Genomic DNA, 23428 nt, shown 5'->3' with positions numbered 1-23428 from the left:
TAAAGTGTTGTTATTTGACTTCCTCCATTGTCCGTTCATTTGCGCCCCCTGTTGTGGGTCCGTGTTCCTACACTTTCACAACATGGATGGTATGTACATTGCAGAATAAGTATGTTATTATATACATTATTAAAAATTATAAATATTGCACATTATGGGATGGAATATTGCACATTATCGTCGGTGTATGCGGGAATTCAGGATGGTTACCGCTTTGGGATTATTACAAAATGGATGAAATTAGTTTTTTTCCTCAAAATTCTACATAGAATACCCCATAATGACAATGTGAAAAAATTTTTTTTTTTGCAAATTTAATAATAATAATAAAAACCTAAGAAACCATGCGTACATAAGTATTCATAGCCTTTGCCATGAAGCTCAAAATTGAGATCAGGCACATCCTGTTTCCACTGATTATCCTTGAGATGTTTCTACAGCTTAATTGGAGTCCACCTGGGGTAAATTCAGTTGATTTGAAAAGGCACACACCTGTCTACATATAAGGTCCCACAGTTGACAATACATGTACATAACAAAATGTGGAAAAGGTGAAGCGCTTTGAATACTTTCCGGATGCACTGTACACCTCAGTGTTTGTGGCACATTTGGTGCAGATGGGGTTGAAATTCAAATTGTTTGACTTCGGCCTTTGCAAAAGTGAATTTTGTAGAGACAGTGTTGGGATCAACCGTCAATGTCATATCAGTCACACAGAAATTAGAAAAGGGAAATGGGAGGGCATGACCTAGACTCCAATGATTGACTTTTGATAAAACTGACATTGTTGGGCAACTATAGAACCCTCCTCCATGTCTATGCAAAGATTTGTGCAAATCAAAGCACCTAACTTTAGACATTTGAATCCAATGACTTTGACCCAATAATTGACATGTGGTAAATTTCATCTCAGCTGGGTAATTCAAAGACTCATATATGTGCCAGATTTGGAACAAACTGGATTTGAAAGCTTCAAGTTTGACCTTTGACCCCAATGACCTAACCCAAAATTTGATCTTGCCAGGGCAATTCCAGAACTTACCTATACGTATATGTGTGCTAAGGTTGGCAGACATCTTAGTGAAAATCAGAATTTTGACATTTGACTCCAGTAACCTTGACCTTTGCCAAAACAAACCCTTCAGAGGCAATTCCGAGGTTGACCATCATCCACATATTAAGGTTGGTGGAAATTGGCTAAAGAAGCTGGAAGGATTTGGGAACAAATGTTATTTGCCTAGTGGCTGCTTCCATTTGTTCTGGGAATGCCACAGTGGATCCAGCACAGATCTGCATTGGGATTTGGCACAAGTTTTATGTTGGATACCCTTCCTGGCACAACTCCAGCTTTACCTGGAGAAACACATGCAGCCCCTGGCCTCCTGGAGAGGTCTTGGACTAGAGGAACAAACATTTTGCACATTACAGTATGATAATTCAAATTAAAGTTTATAAAACAAGGAACAGAATATTTTCCAAAGACGGAAGATGGATGAACTGATTCTTTACCCAAGACTGGATTTGCCAACAAACTGATCTGATGCAAGATCTAACAGCAAGGAGCACAAAAAGAAGTGAAAGTCCTCTGGTTTAATGGACAACCAAAATGTATGTGTGCATTTTCATGTGCCTGTGCACGTGTGTTTTACCTGGAAGTCTGATGCTGGCTGTGGGGTCTTTGGCTGATGGGAACGTGATGAACATCATGGGAATGTTCCCGACTACCTCCTGTCTGCTCAGAGAAAAGTACCTCTCCATTCTGCACACAGTTTGTCATTAATGTTTCTACATTTGTAACTACAAAACTATCAGTCTAACAATGTATAAATAGTTTAAATTATGCTCAGAGTTGAAGATCATATTGAGAGAAAACACTTGTTATTGATCAAACAATGAGAGTCCCAGTGAAGGAGTACTCACAGTGAGTCCAAGTCATTGTCTTTATACAGCCAGAAGTTGGTGGAAACAATACCCAAATCCTCTTTTGATCCATCCAGACCAACAAACACCAAAAAAGAACCCATACCAGGACGCACCATAGCCAACAGTGATTGGATCTCTGCATGCACAGAAGGAAAATTTAGTGAGCATACTGATAGAAATATGCCAAAAAAAGATAGTCAGTTTAGCTAGTGTCTCAGTAATCTTTAAACCACAGGAATAGGTTCTTAGTGATGTTTATCCACTTCTGTTTTTGTTCACGTTCCCCACAGCTGAACTGGTATGGAGTTGTGTGTTGATTTGGCACATGTTTTACACCGGATGCCCTCCCTCATGCAACTCTACATGGAGAATAAGGCATGGGAGCCTTGAACTTGGGACCTTCTGTTTGGGAGGCAAAAATGCATACTGCTTGCATCAACATTTTTGCTAACAAATACAGTTTACATAATCTCTGTTGGCATTTTATTATTTTCTTTCATTCACTTTCTTTGTTATTGAGAGTTAGCCTTCTGGTATCTTCTCAAACATTCTTTGATCCTGATCAGTGAGCTTTGATCCTGATAGCTGAGATTTTATCCTGATTGCTGATTACTTTGTATCTACAACCAAATCAAATCAAATCAATTTTATTTATATAGCGCCAAATCACAACAAACAGTTGCCCCAAGGCGCTTTATATTGTAAGGCAAAGCCATACAATAATTACGTAAAAACCCCAACGGTCAAAACAACCCCCTGTGAGAAAGCACTTGGCGACAGTGGGAAGGAAAAACTCCCTTTTAACAGGAAGAAACCTCCAGCAGAACCAGGCTCAGGGAGGGGCAGTATTCTGCTGGGACTGGTTGGGGCTGAGGGAGAGAACCAGGAAAAAGACATGCTGTGGAGGGGAGCAGAGATCAATCACTAATGATTAAATGCAGAGTGGTGCATACAGAGCAAAAAGAGAAAGAAACACTCAGAGCATCATGGGAACCCCCCAGCAGTCTAACTCTATAGCAGCATAACTAAGGGATGGTTCAGGGTCACCTGATCCAGCCCTAACTATAAGCTTTAGCAAAAAGGAAAGTTTTAAGCCTAATCTTAAAAGTAGAGAGGGTGTCTGTCTCCCTGATCTGAATTGGGAGCTGGTTCCAGAGGAGAGGAGCCTGAAAACTGAAGGCTCTGCCTCCCATTCTACTCTTAAAAACCCTAGGAACTACAAGTAAGCCTGCAGTCTGAGAGCGAAGCGCTCTATTGGGGTGATATGGTACTATGAGGTCCCTAAGATAAGATGGGACCTGATTATTCAAAACCTTATAAGTAACAAGAAGAATTTTAAATTCTATTCTAGAATTAACAGGAAGCCAATGAAGAGAGGCCAATATGGGTGAGATATGCTCTCTCTTTCTAGTCCCTGTCAGTACTCTAGCTGCAGCATTTTGAATTAACTGAAGGCTTTTGTTGGGAAAGTGTAGATACACGGACCCACAACAGGGGGCGCAAATGAACGGACAATGGAGGAGGTCAAATAACAACACTTTACTGTTGTGAATGGGCACAACAAATAGAACAGATTACAACAATAGACAAAAGCCAAATCACAAAAGGGTGTCGTGTGGGCAGGCTCGAAGATAGGAGACGTCTGTCCAAAGCAGAACCGTAACCACACGATTTCCTCCGCCACCAGACCCCGGGAATACTGCAGCCGCCAAGTCCCGAACTCCCAGGTGGCCACTGCCTCCGCGTGTCGGACCTGGTACTGCTGGTGAGGAACAAAAAACAATTAAATGTGGGCGCGTTTGCACCCAGGAATCCGCACGGCAGGAAAACTACCTCCACCACTCGTTGGAAAAGGGGTCAGCTAAACAACGCACAAAAGTCACAAAAGATCACTGTCAAACAGTCAGCTGAGTACGTTACCTTCCAGGTAGAACGATATCTCGGCAAAGAGGTGGAGACGTCGTCCTGCTGATGTACCCCTGCTGATCGGATGATTGGTAACAGCTGTTGCAGGTGATGCGTGACAGCTGTCATCCTGGCTGCTCCTGTGAGGCGGCTGCGCCCTCTGGTGCCTGGAGCCCGCACTCCAGACAGGACGCCCTCTGGTGGTGGGCCAGCAGTACCTCCTCTTCTGGCGGCCCACACAACAGGACCCCCCCCTCAACGGGTGCCTCCTGGCGCCCGACCAGGCTTGTCCGGGTGGCGGCGGTAGAAATCGGCCAGGAGGGCCGGGTCCAGGATGAAGCTCCTCTTCACCCAGGAGCGTTCTTCGGGTCCGTACCCCTCCCAGTCCACCAAATATTGGAAGCCCCGGCCCATCCTACGGACATCCAAGAGCCTGCGTACAGTCCAAGCCGGCTCGCCATCGATGATCCGGGCAGGAGGCAGCGCCGGACCCGGAGTACAGAGGGGTGAGGTGTGATGTGGTTTGATTCGGGACACATGAAACACAGGATGGATCCGCAGTGAGGTTGGAAGCTGAAGCCTCACTGCGGCTGGACTGATGACCTTAAGGATCTTGAAAGGGCTGATGTAACGGTCCTGTAGCTTGGGGGAGTCCACTCTGAGGGGAATGTCCTTTGTGGATAACCACACCTCCTGCCCTGGCCGATACGCAGGGGCCGGGGTCCGCCGACGGTCTGCATGGGCTTTAGCCCTCGTCCGGGCCTTTAGCAAAGCAGAACGGGCGGCACACCACACCCGACGGCACTTCCGTAGGTGGGCCTGGACCGAGGGCACACCGACCTCTCCCTCAACCTCCGGAAACAACGGGGGCTGATATCCCAGACACACCTCAAAAGGGGAGAGGCCGGTGGCTGAAGACACCTGGCTGTTATGGGCATACTCGATCCAGGCCAAATGGGTACTCCAGGCCACCGGGCACGCGCCGTCCCTCTCCCTTCCGGTTCCGACCGAGTTCCGCCCTCCCCATGCTCCACGGCCTCTACGCTCCGTGTGGTGACAGCTCCCCCTGCTGACGAAGCTATGGACACGAGCAGGGCCACATTTAGGGCACCAGATAGACAGAGGAGGCTGGTCCGCGGTGCGTGCTTTGTTTGTGGCTCAATAGAGCATCAAGTGAGGGACTGCCCCGAGCGGTTAAACACCAACGCCCGCCCCTAGACACTGGGTTAGGGGTGGGCCAAAACATTCACGTGGGTCATACCCATATTGCCACACGACTCCCAGTGACAATCCTTTATGAGGATTTAACCCTGAAGGCCCCAGCACTGGTGGACACGGGCTCTGAAGGGAATCTGTTAGACAGCAGATGGGCCAGGGAGGTAGGGCTCCCTCTAGTGGCGCTTACCTCGCCTGTGCAGGTGCGGGCACTAGATGGCTCCCTACTCCCTCTAATCACACATAAGACACCACCAGTAACTCTGGTGGTGTCAGGGATTCACCGGGAGGAGATTGAATTTTTCGTCTCGTTCCCGACGGCGTTCTTCTAACCGATTGTCTAATCGTATAACGAGATCAATAAGCCCGTCTAAATCCCGCGGTTCGTCCTTGGCCACCAGGTGCTCCTTCAGGACTAACGACAGTCCGTTTACGAAGGAGGCGCGGAGGGCAGTGCTATTCCAGCCGGACCTCGCAGCCGCGATGCGGAAGTCGACTGCATAAGCAGCTGCGCTCCGGCGCCCCTGTCTCATTGACAACAGCACGGTTGAAGCGGTCTCTCCTCTATTTGGGTGATCGAACACTGTTCTGAGCTCCCTCACAAAGCCATCATATGTCAGAAGGAGCCGCAAATTTTGCTCCCAGAGCGCTGTAGCCCAAGCGCGTGCCTCGCCGCGAAGCAGATTAATCACATAAGCTATCTTACTAGCGTCAGTCGCGTACATGACGGGACGTTGTGCGAAGACGAGCGAACACTGCATAAGAAAGTCTGCGCATGTCTCCACACAACCCCCGTACGGCTCTGGAGGGCTTATGTATGCTTCAGGGGAAGGTGGGAGGGGTCGTTGAACGACCTGTGGAACGTCACTGTTGCGCACAGGATCGACAGGAGGGGGAGCCGCAGCAGCGCCCTGAGGGCGCGCTTCCACCTGCGCGGCGAGAGCCTCCACTCTGCGGTTAAGGAGGACGTTCTGCTCGGTCATCAGATCCAGCCGAGCCGTAAAAGCGGTGAGGATTCGCTGCAACTCACCGATCATTCCTCCTGCAGACGCCTGTGCGCCCTGCTCTTCCATTGGCCGTTCAACAGCCGGTTGACGCCCCTCGGGGTCCATGACATTGGCCGAGATATCCTGTTGGGAAAGTGTAGGTACACGGACCCACAACAGGGGGCGCAAATGAACGGACAATGGAGGAGGTCAAATAACAACACTTTACTGTTGTGAATGGGCACAACAAATACAACAGGTTACAACAATAGACAAAAGCCAAATCACAAAAGGGTGTCGTGTGGGCAGGCTCGAAGATAGGAGACGTCTGTCCAAAGCAGAACCGGAACCACACGATTTCCTCCGCCACCAGACCCCGGGAATACTGGAGCCGCCAAGTCCCGAACTCCCAGGTGGCCACTGCCTCCGCGTGTCGGACCTGGTACTGCTGGCGAGGAACAAAAAACAATTAAATGTGGGCGCGTTTGCACCCAGGAATCCGCACGGCAGGAAAACTACCTCCACCACTCGTTGGAAAAGGGGTCAGCTAAACAACGCACAAAAGTCACAAAAGATCACTGTCAAACAGTCAGCTGAGTACGTTACCTTCCAGGTAGAACGATATCTCGGCAAAGAGGTGGAGACGTCGTCCTGCTGATGTACCCCTGCTGATAGGATGATTGGTAACAGCTGTTGCAGGTGATGCGTGACAGCTGTCATCCTGGCTGCTCCTGTGAGGCGGCTGCGCCCTCTGGTGCCTGGAGCCCGCACTCCAGACAGGACGCCCTCTGGTGGTGGGCCAGCAGTACCTCCTCTTCTGGCGGCCCACACAACAGCTTTTCAGGGAACTTTTAGGACAACCTGATAATAATGAATTACAATAGTCCAGCCTAGAGGAAATAAATGCATGAATTAGTTTTTCAGCATCACTCTGAGACAAGACCTTTCTAATTTTAGAGATATTGCGCAAATGCAAAAAAGCAGTCCTACATATTTGTTTAATATGCGCACTGAATAACACATCCTGATCAAAAATGACTCCAAGATTTCTCACAGTATTACTAGAGTTCAGGGGAATGCCATCCAGAGTAAAGATCTGGTTAGACACCATGTTTCTAAGATTTGTGGGGCCAAGTACAATAACTTCAGTTTTATCTGAATTTAAAAGCAGCAAATTAGAGGTCATCCATGTCTTTATGTCTGTAAGACAATCCTGCAGTTTAGCTAATTGTTGTGTGTCCTCTGGCTTCATGGATAGATAAAGCTGGGTATCATCTGCGTAACAATGAAAATTTAAGCAATGCTGTCTAATAATACTGCCTAAGGGAAGCATGTATAAAGTGAATAAAATTGGTCCTAGCACAGAACCTTGTGGAACTCCATAATTAACTTTAGTCTGTGAAGAAGATTCCCCATTTACATGAACAAACTGTAATCTATTAGACAAATATGATTCAAACCACCGCAGCGCAGTGCCTTTAATACCTATGGCATGCTCTAATCTCTGTAATAAAATTTTATGGTCAACAGTATCAAAAGCAGCACTGAGGTCTAACAGAACAAGCACAGAGATGAGTCCACTGTCTGAGGCCATAAGAAGATCATTTGTAACCTTCACTAATGCTGTTTCTGTACTATGATGAATTCTAAACCCTGACTGAAACTCTTCAAATAGACCATTCCTCTGCAGATGATCAGTTAGCTGTTTTACAACTACCCTTTCAAGAATTTTTGAGAGAAAAGGAAGGTTGGAGATTGGCCTATAATTAGCTAAGATAGCTGGGTCAAGTGATGGCTTTAAGTAATGGTTTAATTACTGCCACCTTAAAAGCCTGTGGTACATAGCCAACTAATAAAGACAGATTGATCATATTTAAGATCGAAGCATTAATTAATGGTAGGACTTCCTTGAGCAGCCTGGTAGGAATGGGGTCTGATAGACATGTTGATGGTTTGGAGGAAGTAACTAATGAAAATAACTCAGACAGAACAATCAGAGAGAAAGAGTCTAACCAAATACCGGCATCACTGAAAGCAGCCAACGAGAACGATATGTCTTTGGGATGGTTATGAGTAATTTTTTCTCTAATAGTTAAAATTTTATTAGCAAAGAAAGTCATGAAGTCATTACTAGTTCAAGTTAAAGGAATACTCGGCTCAATAGAGCTCTGACTCTTTATCAGCCTGGCTACAGTGCTGAAAAGAAACCTGGGGTTCTTATTTTCTTCAATTAGTGATGAGTAGTAAGATGTCCTAGCTTTACGGAGGGCTTTTTTTTATAGAGCAACAGACTCTTTTTCCAGGCTAAGTGAAGATCTTCTAAATTAGCGAGACGCCATTTCCTCTCCAACTTACAGGCTATCTGCTTTAAGCTGCGAGTTTGTGAGTTATACCACGGAGTCAGGCACTTCTGATTTAAGGCTCTCTTTTTCAGAGGAGCTACAGCATCCAAAGTTGTCCTCAATGAGGATATAAAACTATTGACTAGATAATCTATCTCACTCACAGAGTTTAGGTAGCTACTCTGCCCTGTGTTGGTATATGGCATTGGAGAACATAAAGAAGGAATCATATCCTTAAACCTAGTTACAGCGCTTTCTGAAAGACTTCTACTGTAATGAAACTTATTCCCCACTGCTGGGTAGTCCATCAGAGTAAATGTAAATGTTATTAAGAAATGATCAGACAGAAGGGAGTTTTCAGGGAATACTGTTAAGTCTTCTATTTCCATACCATAAGTCAGAACAAGATCTAAGATATGATTAAAGTGGACTCATTTACATTTTGAGCAAAGCCAATCGAGTCTAACAATAGATTAAATGCAGTGTTGAGGCTGTCATTCTTAGCATCTGTGTGGATGTTAAAATCGCCCACTATAATTATCTTATCTGAGCTAAGCACTAAGTCAGACAAAAGGTCCGAAAATTCACAGAGAAACTCACAGTAATGACCAGGTGGACGATAGATAACAACAAATAAAGCTGGTTTTTGGGACTTCCAATTTGGATGGACAAGACTAAGAGACAAGCTTTCAAATGCATTAATGCTCAGTCTGGGTTTTTGATTAATTAATAAGCTGGAATGGAAGATTGCTGCTAATCCTCCACCTCGGCCCGTGCTACGAGCGTTCTGGCAGTTAGTGTGACTCGGGGGTGTTGACTCATTTAAACTAACATATTCATCCTGCTGTAACCAGGTTTCTGTAAGGCAGAATAAATCAATATGTTGATCAATTATTATATAATTTACTAACAGGGACTTAGAAGAGAGAGACCTAATGTTTAATAGACCACATTTAACTGTTTTAGTCTGTGGTGCAGTTGAAGGTGCTATATTATTTTTTTCTTTTTGAATTTTCATGCTTAAATATATTTTTGCTGGTTATTGGTGGTCTGGGAGCAGGCACCGTCTCTACGGGGATGGGGTAATGAGGGGATGGCAGGGGGAGAGAAGCTGCAGAGAGGTGTGTAAGACTACAACTCTGCTTCCTGGTCCCAACCCTGGATAGTCATGGTTTGGAGGATTTAAGAAAATTGGCCAGATTTCTAGAAATGAGAGCTGCTCCATCCAAAGTGGGATGGATGCCGTCTTTCCTAACAAGACCAGGTTTTCCCCAGAAGCTTTGCCAATTATCTATGAAGCCCACCTCATTTTTTGGACACCACTCAGACAGCCAGCAATTGAGGGAGAACATGCGCCTAAACATGTCATTCCCGGTCCAATTGGGGAAGGGCCCAAAGAAAACTACAGAGTCCGACATTGTTTTTGCAAAGTTACACACCGATTCAATGTTAATTTTAGTGGCCTCCGATTGGCGTAACTGGGTGTCATTACTGCCGACGTGAATTACAATCTTACCAAATTTACGCTTAGCCTTAGCCAGCAGTTTCAAATTTCCTTCAGTGTTGCCTGCTCTGGCCCCCGGAAGACAATTGACTATGGTTGCTGGTGTCGCTAACTTCACATTTCTCAAAACAGTCGCCAATAACCAGAGTTTGATCCTCTGCGGGTGTGTCGCCGAGTGGGGAAAAACGGTTAGAGATGTGAACGGGTTGGCGGTGTACACGGGGCTTCTGTTTAGGACTACGCTTCCTCCTCACAGTCACCCAGTCGGACTGCTTTCCCGGCTGCTCGGGATCTGCCGGAGGGGAACTAACGGCTGCTAAGCTACCTTGGTCCGCACCGACTACAGGGGCCTGGCTAGCTGTAGGATTTTCCAAGGTGCGGAGCCGAGTCTCCAATTCGCCCAGCCTGGCCTCCAAAGCTACGAATAAGCTACACTTATTACAAGTACCATTACTGCTAAAGGAGGCCGAGGAATAACTAAACATTTCACACCCAGAGCAGTAAAGCGCGGGAGAGACAGGAGAAGCCGCCATGCTAAACCGGCTAAGAGCTAGTAGCTGCGCTAAGCTAGCAGATTCCTAAAAACGCACAAAGTGTGTTTACATGGTTACTTCAGGTAAATAAGGTTGGATGACTGATCTTCCTGAGTGGTCACCAGGTGAAATCTGAAGCAGCTCCATGAAGTTTTAGATAAAACATCACTGCATGCTCAAAAACCTGATGTATAAGATGCATGAAATCAAACAAAGGCTGTTGAGTTACCTGGTGTGTCCTGTATGTGCTGGGGCAGAAACCTCTGGAAAGTGTTGAAGATTCCAGTATTAGAGATAATAACAGGGGCATGGACCTCAATCTCATCTTGTCCTTTAAGCACTGTGACACCTGCCATATAAAGAAGCTATTTTAAACCCATAAGATGCATCATATCAGGGTGATTCTTTAACTATGGGCACTGCTGGCCTTGTAAATGTAATTTCCACCACACCATTGCCTTACAATATAAAGCGCCTTGGGGCAACTGTTTGTTGTGATTTGGCGCTATATACATGTGCTCTGATGTCACTGTTTATCTCCATAGAAACTACCCAAACAATCTTTCATACAAACTGTTTAAAGGGACATTACAGTGTTGTGGTGGAAATTACGGCAATAGTGTGGGACAACTACATTTTGTTTAAAAAAATCACAACAGTTGTATGACATTGAATACCCCAATTATGTTTTGATTATTTTACTGATATTTTATTCAGAGATATTTTAAAACATTAGAAAAAAAAGTTTCTTTACCATTCATTTTTATCATTGAAGATCAAAAGTCTGAGTGTGGGACAAGCACAAAACGGCAATATTTGCATATAATGATGCTGAAAAAAGGTGAAAAAGTCATCATAGACTACTAGAACAAATTTTGTAACACACTTTTCATTGTAAAGATAACTATAAAGTGTGAAATTTCCCCTTTTTTCTGTTTTTCATACAATATGATCAAAGGACATAATAAGTGCCCGTAGTCTAAGAATCACCCATCAGGCCACGCTGGCATTAAAGGAAAAAATCTTTCTCAGACTGTTTTAGAAATAAGTTCATTGTAATGAACCTCCTGTCCTGGACACCAGCATGGACTCCCAAAATTTCTTGTATATTTGTATTGTCAATTGTGTCGGTAGCATGGCAAAGCAGTGGGTCACCCCTTTGAGTCTGGTCTGCTTGAGGTTTCTTCCTCAAATCATCAGAGGGAGTTTTTCCTTGTTACCTGCGTACTTGCTCTGGGTGTTGGTAAGCTTAGACCTTACTTGTGTGCAGCACCTTGAGGCAGCTTTGTTGTGATTTGGTGTTATATAAATGAAATAAATTGAATTACATTTAATTCATGTTTTTTTGTTTGCGGACAGTCCCAAGACATTAAGACCCATTTAAATACTTTGAGATGTGTCAAAGTGGACACAGAAGGTAGATTCTGAAAGGATGGGGCTGCATGATTGCATGCCAGATACAGTGTTCTGTAGATACAGTAGAATATTCCTCACCGTAGGCCTTTCCTTCCTGGTTGACCAGGATACGTTGTACTGGAGCCCTGACCAGCACATCACCACCTGCTTGCAGGATGGTGGGGATGATGTGGAATGCAAACTCACTGGCACCCCCACGTGGATAGTAAGCACCACGTTTATAGTGCTGAAGCAGGAGGGCGTTGATGAGAAAACTGGACTCCTTAGGAGGAACACCTGAAATAAAGTAAAGTATGTGGGTATAGGCTGACGCTTGGGCTTGGTGTTCCAGACATGTTCATGTGCTTGTGTGGGTATGGGACCATAGAACAGGTAAGCAGAGAGTGTCTGAAGATCCTTTTCCTCTGTGAGGTGGGACATTATTTCTGAATGGCTGGTTGTTGCCAGGCGGAATACTGAAGATATGTGACGTATTATGCCTGTCCTAGGAATTTAACTAGGAATTTAACAAGCCAGAAGGGGATGAGCTTCAAGACTGCGATAAGTGGTGTTCGCTTTGAACAAAGCTGCAAGAGGAGACACAACTGTGAATATCATACAGGAAATATAGACGCACTGCCATCGTTTTTTTTATATGGTAGCAATTCCAATAAATATACTTTTCAAAAGCAACATAAAGCTGTGTTAAATTTAGTATTTAGCCTTAGTGTGAAGTGGGAAAAGGTTATTGTAATGATCATGTCTGTCTGTTTGTCTGTCTGGTCAAATATCTTTGAGTAGCAAAGAGTGATTTCCATCAAATGTAGTGGATACGCTCAATGGAACATCTTCTCGCTATATAGGTTCATCTCCAGGTCCTATGAAGGTTCATTCAACCTGGAGATGAAGGTTTTTAAAAACATTAATGATCATATCTCTGAAGCTAGATGAGTTACTGAAACATCTATCCATCCATCCATCCATTTTCTCTACCCACTTTGTCCAATTAAGGGTCATGGTGAGCTGGAGCCTATCCCAGCAGTCATAGAGTGTGAGGCAGGGTACACTCTGGACAGGACACCAGTCTGATATTGAAACATGATTTTTTTTTTTTTTTTTTTTTTTACAAAGAATTGTGTCTTCTAATAAACATGTTAGATCTCTGACTTCAGTGAAATCAAGTGATAATATCAAGCAAGGATTAAACATTTGCTGTCAGAAGGGAGAGACGGCAATCATTTGGATGTCTTGTTCAGTTTTAGAAAAGATGATATAGGAGGCCAAATCATGATCACAACACATATGGTCTATTTAGCATCAATGCAAAGAATCGGTAGGGACTATGAATTGATTGTTAGGCACAACTAAGAGGTGGATTTTGTGTTTAAACATATTTCACAAACAAACAAAACACAGCTCTTTCAACCAGTTGGTTCAGAAATGCTCAACACAGCAATTTAAACAACTGCCAAAAAAGTTTGACTATTTTGAAGCACTTAAGACACTAAATGAACCAACTGCTTCCAGAAAAAAGGTCTGCTGTTATGAAACACCCAAAATGTGGTCTGTTGGTGAGATCAAATGGACAGTGTTGATTTTACACTGTGATAGAGTTGATTTATCACTGTGATAGAGTATATTTAACTCTGTTTGGACTGTGGCTAAATGTTAACCCAGCAGAGATGAAAAGAAGGAACAAGACAAAGTCCATGCAAAAGGCTATGTTCCAGGAAAAAAACTGGAAAAGCAGTACATCCAGACCTAAGCCTTGTGGGACACCATAAGGTATCTTAATTATGTGAGACAGAAAGAAAACAAAGAAACATAAAATAAACAAATAAAGCAAAACAATCACATAAGAACACAATGTAGCTTTACTTTCATCAGTCTCATGAACTCATCAATAGCCTGCTCCTGCCCTGGGAACTGCTTCTTGATACTGGATGCCATCTTAGTTTTGCCTGCATGGATATGATATTCCCTGAAAATAGCAGAAGTACAATGCAGTGCTGTAAAGAAAAGTTATTTGCATAGGGTAGAATATTTTTTTAAGAGTTTAGAAATACAGTGCATCCGGAAGGTATTCACAGCGCTTCACCTTTTCCACATTTTGTTATGTTACAGCCTTATTCCAAAATGGAGTAATTTTTTTCCCCTCAAAATTGTACTCACAACACCCTTAATGACAATATGAAAATAGGATTTTTTTTTTAATTTTTGCAATTTTATACACACACACACACACACACACACACACACACACACACACACACACACACACACACACACACACACACACACACACACACACACACACACACACACACACACACACACACACACACACACATATATGAAACAAAAACTAAGAAATCCCATGTGCATATATTATTATATATACACTATTTGCACCCTTTGCTCAATACTTTGTTGATGCACCTTTGCCAGCAATTACAGTCTCAAGTCTTCTTGAATATGATGCCTCAAGCTTGGAACACCTATCTTTGGGTGGTTTTGTCTATTACTCTTTGCAGCACCTCTCAAGCTCCATCAGGTTGGATGAGGAGCATCAGTGCACAGCCATTTTCAGATCTCTCCAGAGATGTTCAATTAGATTCAGGTGTGGACTCTGGCTGGGCCTCTCAAGGACATTCACAGAGTTGTCCTGAAGCTACTCCTTTGATATCTTAGCTGTGTGCTTAGGGTCATTGTCCTGCTGAAAGATGAACCGTCAAGAGCGCTCTGGAGTAGATTTTCATCCAGGATGTCTCTGTCCATTGCTGCATTCATCTTTCCCTCAATCCTGACTAGTCTCCCAGTTCCTGTTGCTGAAAAACATCCCCATAATTAAGTCTGCCACCACCATGTTTCACTGTAGGGATGCTGCCTGGTTTCCTCCAAACATTACACCTGCCATTCACACCAAAGAGTTCAATCTTTGTCTCTTCAGACCAAAGAATTATGTTTCTCATGGTCTGAGAGTCCTTCAGGTGCCTTTTGACAAACTCCAGGTGGGCTGCCATGTGTCTTTTACTAAGGAGTCTGGCTACTCTACCATACAGGCCTGATTGGTGGATTGCTGCAGAAATGGTTGTCCTTCTGGAAGGTTCTCTTCTCTCCACAGAGGAATGCTGGAGCTCTGACAGAGTGATCATCAGGTTCTTGGTCACCTCCCTGACTAAGGCTCTTCTACCCCAATTGTTCAGTTTAGACAGGATGTTGGAGGCCACTGTGCTCATTGAGACCTTCAAAGCAGCAGAAATGTTTCTGTACACTTACCAAGATTTGTGCCTCTAGACAATCCTGTCTTGGAGATGTACAAACAGTTCCTTTGACTACATGCTTGGTTTGTGCTCTGACATGCACTGTCAACTGTGGGACCTTATATGTAGACAGATGTGTGCATTTTCACATCATGTCCAATCAACTGAATTTACCCCAGGTGGACTCTAATTAAGCTGTAGAAACATCTCAAGGATGATCAGTGGAAACAAGATGCACCTGAGCTCAATTTTGAGCTTCATGGCAAAGGCTGTGAATACTTACGTACATGTGATTTTTTTAAAAATTTTCATAAATTTGCAAAAAAAATAAAAATAAAAAATTATATATATTTTTTCACAAGGTCATTATGGGATATTGCATGTAAAATTGTGAGGGAAAAATTAACTTTGTCCATTTTGGAATAAGGCTGTAACATAACAAAATTTGGAAAAGTGAAGCACTGTGAATACTTTCTGGATGCACCGTAAAACATATTCTAGCACATGTGTAACTTCAGTAAGTTTGAAACTGACAGGACTGAGCGGAGGCGAGACAGACAGAGGCTGGACACAAATGCAGGCTCACAACAGGACGTATGCGTAAAGGATGGTTTAATGCAGGCCTGGGTTCAGTAACAGGAAGGCAGTCTGCGGAGCAAAAGTACCGGGCAGGGACAAGACAGAGGACGTGGTCAAAAACAAGCAGGGTCAGTACACGAGCAAACAGAGTTGTCAGGGCTGAGGCAAAAGGCAGGATCCAGTACACAGAGCTCAGTCAAAAACACGGCTTGGCAAAACAGGACGAGACAAAGTGCTGGTAAGTGAGTGAACTCAACACGTGGCAGGAGTGTACAGAAAACCCTGATTTACAAATGTGCTCAAGACAGTGACTGAATAACCAGAAAGTAAAGGATGAAGACTAAACTAGAACAGAACTCAATAAGTGGCTGAAGTGTAACAGATAATCCTCAAAACTTAATGTGATAACACAGTATGACTAAATAAAAAGCAGAGACTAAACTAGAACAGAACTTAACGTGGCTGAAGTGTAACAGATCATAAAACCAAGACCAAAGTGGAAGAAACAGAAAATAAACATTCAGGGTCAGACAGAGGGACAAAGAGAGGGAAACAGACAGAGACTGGGGGACAAAACCAGATTCAGGGCAGGTCCAGGGCTAAAACCTGACAGAAACAGCCAATTAGCTCAGACTTAACTTACAGTATTTTCTATTTGCATCTTCACTTAATTTAACGCTGGTTGCTGATTACACCAATTACATGAATTTTCAAAGTGAGACATTTCCTACCTGTAATGGCTCGGCTGATCCAGGATCACTGTATCAAAATGCTCTTCCAGTTTTATGAACTGCATTTGTCCTTGTGTGATCTGATCGAGAGCGATCCTCAGCAAGCTGTTTTCATGAAGTTGGCCCAGGTAATGGATACCTGACAATGATGAAGTTTGTGCTTTGTAGTTTAAGACAATGTTATAAATATAAAAACACAAGGAATCATTTGAGACTGCTGTTCTTTGAATGGGAATAATAATAATAATGATAATAATAATACTTTATTTCAGACACACATGGGTCCATAAAAAAGCAAAAATAAATAAAATGAATAAATACATAAAACAGATAAATATATATATAAAACAACAAAACAGACATTATAGAAAGTTTGTATAAAGCTCATTATACCATTGTTGCCAGAGAGCAGATCAATACTGAAAGCAGCTCTTCCTGAGGTTAGTCAATCCCTCTATGATTCAGTTTTCCAGAAATTTACAGAAATTTATAATCTCATTGTCTTCATAATGTCTGACACGTCGGAACACCAATACAAACAGCTGACTAGCACTGTGCCATATAGGAACCTGGAGAAGGAGCTTCATTACATCATTGTTGCCTCTGCAACCCGCTTCTCTTATAACTCCACCAAAGATAAGCAGTATACAAAACTCAAAAAGTAAAAAACACTTAATATTTGAAGAGCACATGCTGAACTTCGAAGCGATGCACTGGCCTGAACATATAATTTATAATGCTGTCTGTAGCCATCTCTGTCATTGTTATAGTAAAACCATTCCACTGGTCCCTCTCTCGGGGTCACCACAGCAGATCCAAGATGGATTTGCATGTTGATTTGGCACAAGTTTTACGCCGGATGCCTGTCCTGACGCAACTCCACATTACATGGAGAAATGTGGCAGGGGTGGGATTTGAAGCAGGAACCTTCCGCACTGAAACCAAGTGTACTAACAACTTGGCCACCACCCATGCCCCATTGTTAAACGGTGGATCATTTTTGCCTCTAACAACCATGGCATTACTCTAGTATCATAGTCATTACCATACTGTGTGAGCACACGTTTAATTGCTGCAACCCAGTGCAATAGTGATTTAGGATTAGCAGGTCATCAGCATACATGAGGTGATTGATAACAGAGTTACCAACAAGACAATAGAATGGCTGTAAGACAGACTGCCTTGTGAGACCGTCCATATAAACATTAAACAATAAGGGAGACAAGATTCCACCTTGAAGAACACCATTGCTCACAAAAAAAAGCTTTGACAGAACATTGCTCCATTTAACACAAATATAAACACGAATATCCTGACGATATACTTTGGAACAACCCTAGAAAACAATTTAATAAATAATTTTCCATGACTGATATTGTGAACTGCCAGTGGTGGGCACAGTTCCGCTAATCCGCTAATTATCAAAGCTAGTGTTTTTATTATCGAATTAGCTTTTCAGATAACTTTGAAAACCATCAACGGACGAATCTTCCGATAAATTTTGGTCCGATAATTTGTAGACCGCTAACATATTTTTGCAGGTGTGGTGAGCAAAGCTTAACAGTTACAAACATTTATGAAGATCAAAATCAAAGATTTGAGTACCTACATGTTATGTTTTGTAGCAGATATACAGTTCTATCCTCTGCAAACAGAGGAAAGCTAGTTCCAGGAAAAAACACTCTCTCCTCTGTAGGCAAAGGAGAACTGGTCACAGAGGGAAGAGAAAAAAGGAGAAAGAGAAAGAGTAAGAGAAAAAAAAAAACACAAAACAAAAGAAAAAAGATTATTTCTTTTGACCTCATACTGATGAGCTGGCAGTATCACCAAAGTCATCTGGAAGCATACAGTTTTAACTTATGGTTAAAATTTTAACCAAATTTATTTCGGACAAGTTATTTAAATTAAGGTCACGTCTGAAGTTATATAAAGTGAAAATATCAGATATATGTTTTAGTTTTAAAGTAATGCACTATTTTTGAAGGTTTTAGTGTGGACATGTTGTGTCCATGTGCATTATGGGTAATTTCAGTACATTCACGACAGAAAAAATGCATTTGAGACGCTCTGATCAGCCTCCATGCGGACAACAGCATTAAACCCTTTGTATATTGTGCCTAAAGCTCTTGTGAATATGTTCTCTGGGTTTATAGACATTGTCATTGTGTTTGTTTTATGTAAAAATGCCAGAAGAAAATATGCAGTAAACAGGAGCTTCCAGTAGTGGGCAGGGCACACAAAGACAGAAGTGCTGACTCCTTGTTTGGATTTTTGATTGCCTTTGATGCTACTAGAAGTGACCGTGGTGTAAAAACTCAAAATCAGCTTGTTAGTCGTTGCAAGTGTACGGAAGTGTATTGCATTCACTGGATAAAAAAAAGACTACTGATGCCGTAATTACGAGAACAGATCTCATAATTACAAGAAAAGATCTCATAATTACAAGATCCTGATGTCGTAATTACGGGAACAGATCTCATAACTATGAGATCCTGATGTCGTAATTACGAGATCCTGATGTCGTAATTACGGGATCCTGATGTCGTACTTACGGGAACAGATCTCATAATTACGAGATCCTGATGTCGTAATTACGGGAACAGATCTCATAATTACGAGATCAGGATCTTGTAATTACGAAATCAACCTGTTTTTATTTTATTTATTTATTTTGTGTGTATGTAAAATCGCTTCTGTACAATGTGCTTCTGTACTTCCAGTCCCTTGGTAAAGACAAGCATGAGAATTCCCGAGTCATAATCGAAAATCGGCCAATTTGAAACCTCTGACGCTGAACTGTGATCACACATGACGGACCACTCAAAGTGTGGATTTCCCACAAAACTATTCCTGGATGACTGAAACTCCTCCAGCGAGGTGGGGCACAGTGCATCCAGACTGGCATGCGCCCGAGTGGGAGTGAGCCCCGCTTTGACCTTCAGTAGTCAGTGGGGCTGTGTGAGTGAAAGCTGGAAGATGCCCCGTGCTCCTCCTTGGACATTTATCCAGGAGCACTTCAGGGGAAAATCCACACTTTGTGTTTGATTGCAGTGTGTTATCATTGGCTGAACTCAGCCCGCTTCTTTACTGAGGGACTGGAAGTACGGAAGTATACATAATACAATTTAGACACCTGATCTTTTCTCATAATTACGATATCCTGATCTCATAATTACGAGATCTTTTCTCGTAATTATGAGATCAGCGGTCAATTTTTTTTTTTTTATCCAGTGGATGCAATATGCTTCCGTACAAGTGTACTGGAGACAACACTGAAGGTTATCGGTCAGCTGTAGCTTCCAATAATTTTTTGGGTGGTTTATCGGTGTAGCTTCATAAAAGTTAACTTTTCAGTTAGCTGATTAGCTGTTATCGAACCTAACTTTTTGGTTAGCTGTGCTCACCACTGTCAACTGCCTTGGATGCATCAATAAAACATATGTACACAGTGGACCCTTGATGCACATATCAGTGCCATGTTTCCTCTAATAACCAAATTGAATATCACTGATGATAAACATTTCCAGCCATGCAAGTAAATTTCTGTCCAGCACTTTGGAGAGAACACTTTCTAGCCTTGTCCTTAGGACAAGTATTGAAACTAGAACGAGACAAGAGTTTCTGGAAGGACACTATGACTGCTTCCATCTTACCTACGTCAAACTCAAATCCCTTATTCTGGAAGGTGTGTGTGCAAACTCCAGCCTGATCATGTTGCTCCAGAACCAGAACTCTCTTGCTGGCTTTGGACAGAAGAGCTGCTGCTGTCAAACCTCCCACACCGCTGCCAATTACCACTGTGTCCAGAGCAGGAGGAACACGGTCCATGCGAAACCCTACAGGTGGGTCACAAATTACATCTTAAAACTCAGATTCTGTAAATGTATCACAATACTCGCAGCATATGATGAATTTATTCAAACATATGCAGCAAATACATAAGTCATGCTACACTCAAGGAAGGTCCATTTGATAAAACTTAGATTTAATAAGTGGTTACCCACAGATGCAAACACATAAATGAATGGGAAGGAATAGTTTGCGCGATGTGTCATGCTTAGTTATTATGTTACGGGGTAACATATGTCACATGTCATAGAATCCAATGGACGTCGACATTGTTTGACCTTTACTTTGCAGACCAAGCATTCAACACAGTCAAAACTATTCCATTTATTAATCTATTAGCTCAACTAATAATTTACACCACTTTTTACCAAAACTGGAGCAAGTTTAACTTTGATCCCTGTACAAACTGAAACTGAGCTTTGTCACCATTTTTGCTGTTTTTACCCCATGACTCCATAACATTCAGTCATAGACAGTCCTAACTATACTTCTTTGGAATCTTTATGTTCAGACAAATAATGTAGCATAGTTTTCAATATGACTGGAGCATTTTAAAATTTTGACCCCTGTGTCATTCTTCAACTGACCCCTATCTGGCCGCCAACTGAAAATTCAAGTGGCCAAACAAAAGTGTAATGTCGAAGGACTATTTGTCCTGAATTTGGTGCTTGCATCACCATTTGACAGATTGTTTCAGTTATATGCTGCACTAGTTTTAGTTGACTAAGCTGTAAATGGGTACCAGCCTCAAGTCAAGTCAAGTCTGAGAGCATATGCTGGTGCCATGCTTTGCAGGATCCATGATATCACAGAATCGCATTGGTTCCTGGATGACCACCAACCAGGCAGACAACAAGTCCATCTCCACGTCTCTAAATAATCATCCATCTGCTGTAGCCAGGTGAAGTGCGGGTGTCCCCTTGGACATATCCACCCACTGGGTTCCTCAACACTCAGGCACCTACAGTATGTGCTGGATAATACAAAGAGAAAAGCACCACATAGCCAAAATGTTGAAGCTCACACTCCTTCACAATACTCATCTTAGTCTAAATATCTGTTTGACACAAAGTCATTCCCATGATACCCAAGGATCCTTCCATGAGACCTAGTACCACAGACATCCAGTTGACACCTTTGTCACTTGTTATCATCCAAGTTTCATGACCAAGACAGCAAACACCAGGACCTTAAAGACTTGGATGTTGTTCTCCTACAAAGATATCAGCATTGCCAAAAATCTCAGCTGGACAGAGGTGTACCTGCTGTATTGGCCTCAGCTGGGGAAGTAACCTACAGTGAACTGGCGCCCCATCGAGAGAATGTTGTAGAGTCTCATTTGGTTCATGCTACAGAATTTGCTGCAGAGCAACTCTATAGGACCAGTTATTCTTCATCTTTGAAAAAATTGAAGGTGTCCACACTGATGTTATACTGTAATGGCAGGCTTAGTCCAGCTTTCCAGAGCAATGTGGCACCTGCATGCTGGGTCATGCTCGGAAAAAGCTGTAGGTGATGCATACAAGCACCTGCGAGCTTCTCTGTACATTATTCCAGCCCAGGTGGACAAATCCTCATTTGTGTACAAAAAAATTACAATGTAAATTCATTTTGCTCTTTAGTAGGATTTGACTCCCTGCAGTATCTGTTATGAAGTTGGTACAACCTTTGGTTCCACCTTAAATTACTTTGACTGGCAATAAAGTGGATACATTGCAAATAAATTTAAATAACATCAGCTAAAACAATCTGACTTGATATAAAATAACTGAAATGGGCGTATTTCCTATACACTCACGGAAATATTTAACCCTAACTTTAAGATTTATGTAATTTTATTACATGACAAATTCACATTTACTTTTTTTTTTTTAGATAATTTTAATACAAACCTACCAAATAACCCTTACATGATGCATATTCATTACTGTAATAAATCCTATTTATTTGAAATGCATAATCCTCAGCTTTAAGTATTTAGTATTAATAAAATGTAATTAATCTAAATCAATAATAATCACAGTATTTATTTAAAATACATAAAGTATATTGTTTGAATTGCATAATAATCATGTTACCTATACAAGATAAATGGCATAGGTATAATTATTATGCAATTCGAACAATATACTTTATGTATTTTAAATAAATACTGTCATTATTATTGATTTAGAGTAATTATATTTTATTAATACTAAATACATAAAGCTGAGGATTATGAATTTCAAATGAATAGCATTTATTACAGTAATGAATATGCATCATGTAAGGTTTATTGGGTAGGTTTGTATTAAAATTATCTAAAAAAAGTAAATGGGAATCTGTCATGTAATAAAATTACATAAATGTTAAAGTTAGGGTTAAATATTTCTGTGAGTGTAGATGCAGGAGGACTTGTTTGAGTCTCACCTCTCTTCAGTCTCTCATCTCTCTGTTTGGTGTCAGTGACCAAGGGTCTTGGTGGTCTCAGGCACTTCTCAGTAAACACTTTGTAGCGTTTTCCGGTGGTCAAGAAGAAGACGATAACTAATGCCAGCAGCACACAGCTTAATACCACTTGAAGCCACATGGCAGAATTCCTTATTAGTTATTGCAGATACTAGAAAGCAAAGACTGAAACACAGCAAAATTAAATTGCAGGGAAGTGATGGGTGGAGATAATGCTGAAGATTGAGGTTAAAAACAAAAAGAAAGTAAAACACATGATTTTGGAAAATCTGACTGCACAAAGAGCAGACGAGATAGCAGATTATTCACACTAAGGACGTGACTACCAAAGGAAAAAAGAGCTGGTTGTTTGGTCATAACCCTGAAGTCTGGTGTTCACCACCAAGACCAATTAGATTCCCTTTAACTTTGCTCTCATGAACTAAATTGCTGTATCAGAACAATCAGCATTCCATGGGAAGCTTGGGAACAAAGAGGATGTCAGAGATATGTTGAAAAAAATCCAAGATTATTTCTTGTGAAGAGACTGATGCATTAATCGATCCATTCCACCAAAATATCTCATATAACATCCAGGACCACTGGTGGTTACTGTTGGATTTATGTATATATGGATATGTCAGTTATCACACATTCTTTTATTATACATTCTTCTAGTCTATATTCCTTATATTATACATTCTTTTATTAATACTTTAGTAATGGAAATAAACTCATTGTATCTGTTAGAAGTCTGTTGCTGACTTCTTGATGAC

General features: G+C 42.1%; 1 protein-coding gene across 1 annotated transcript in view; it reads right to left on the bottom strand.

The window, feature by feature from the left end:
• The window catches only part of LOC117527897 (inactive all-trans-retinol 13,14-reductase-like), a 30340-nt gene extending 7470 nt beyond the window's left edge, over positions 1-22870 (bottom strand). The window contains 10 exon segments of the mRNA XM_034190402.1: positions 1650-1759; positions 1921-2059; positions 10638-10757; positions 11903-12100; positions 12187-12313; positions 12316-12390; positions 13682-13784; positions 16377-16515; positions 20030-20212; positions 22635-22870. Coding sequence (XP_034046293.1) covers positions 1650-1759; positions 1921-2059; positions 10638-10757; positions 11903-12100; positions 12187-12313; positions 12316-12390; positions 13682-13784; positions 16377-16515; positions 20030-20212; positions 22635-22794 — 1354 coding nt within the window. The 5' untranslated portion in view covers positions 22795-22870.
• Between the last annotated feature and the right edge of the window lie 558 nt (positions 22871-23428).

The sequence above is a fragment of the Thalassophryne amazonica genome, chromosome 16, assembly GCF_902500255.1.
Source record: "Thalassophryne amazonica chromosome 16, fThaAma1.1, whole genome shotgun sequence".
NCBI classification, from domain to species: domain Eukaryota; kingdom Metazoa; phylum Chordata; class Actinopteri; order Batrachoidiformes; family Batrachoididae; genus Thalassophryne; species Thalassophryne amazonica.
The sequence above is the reverse complement of the archived record's forward strand: the minus strand, read 5'-3'. Positions and strand labels throughout refer to the sequence as shown.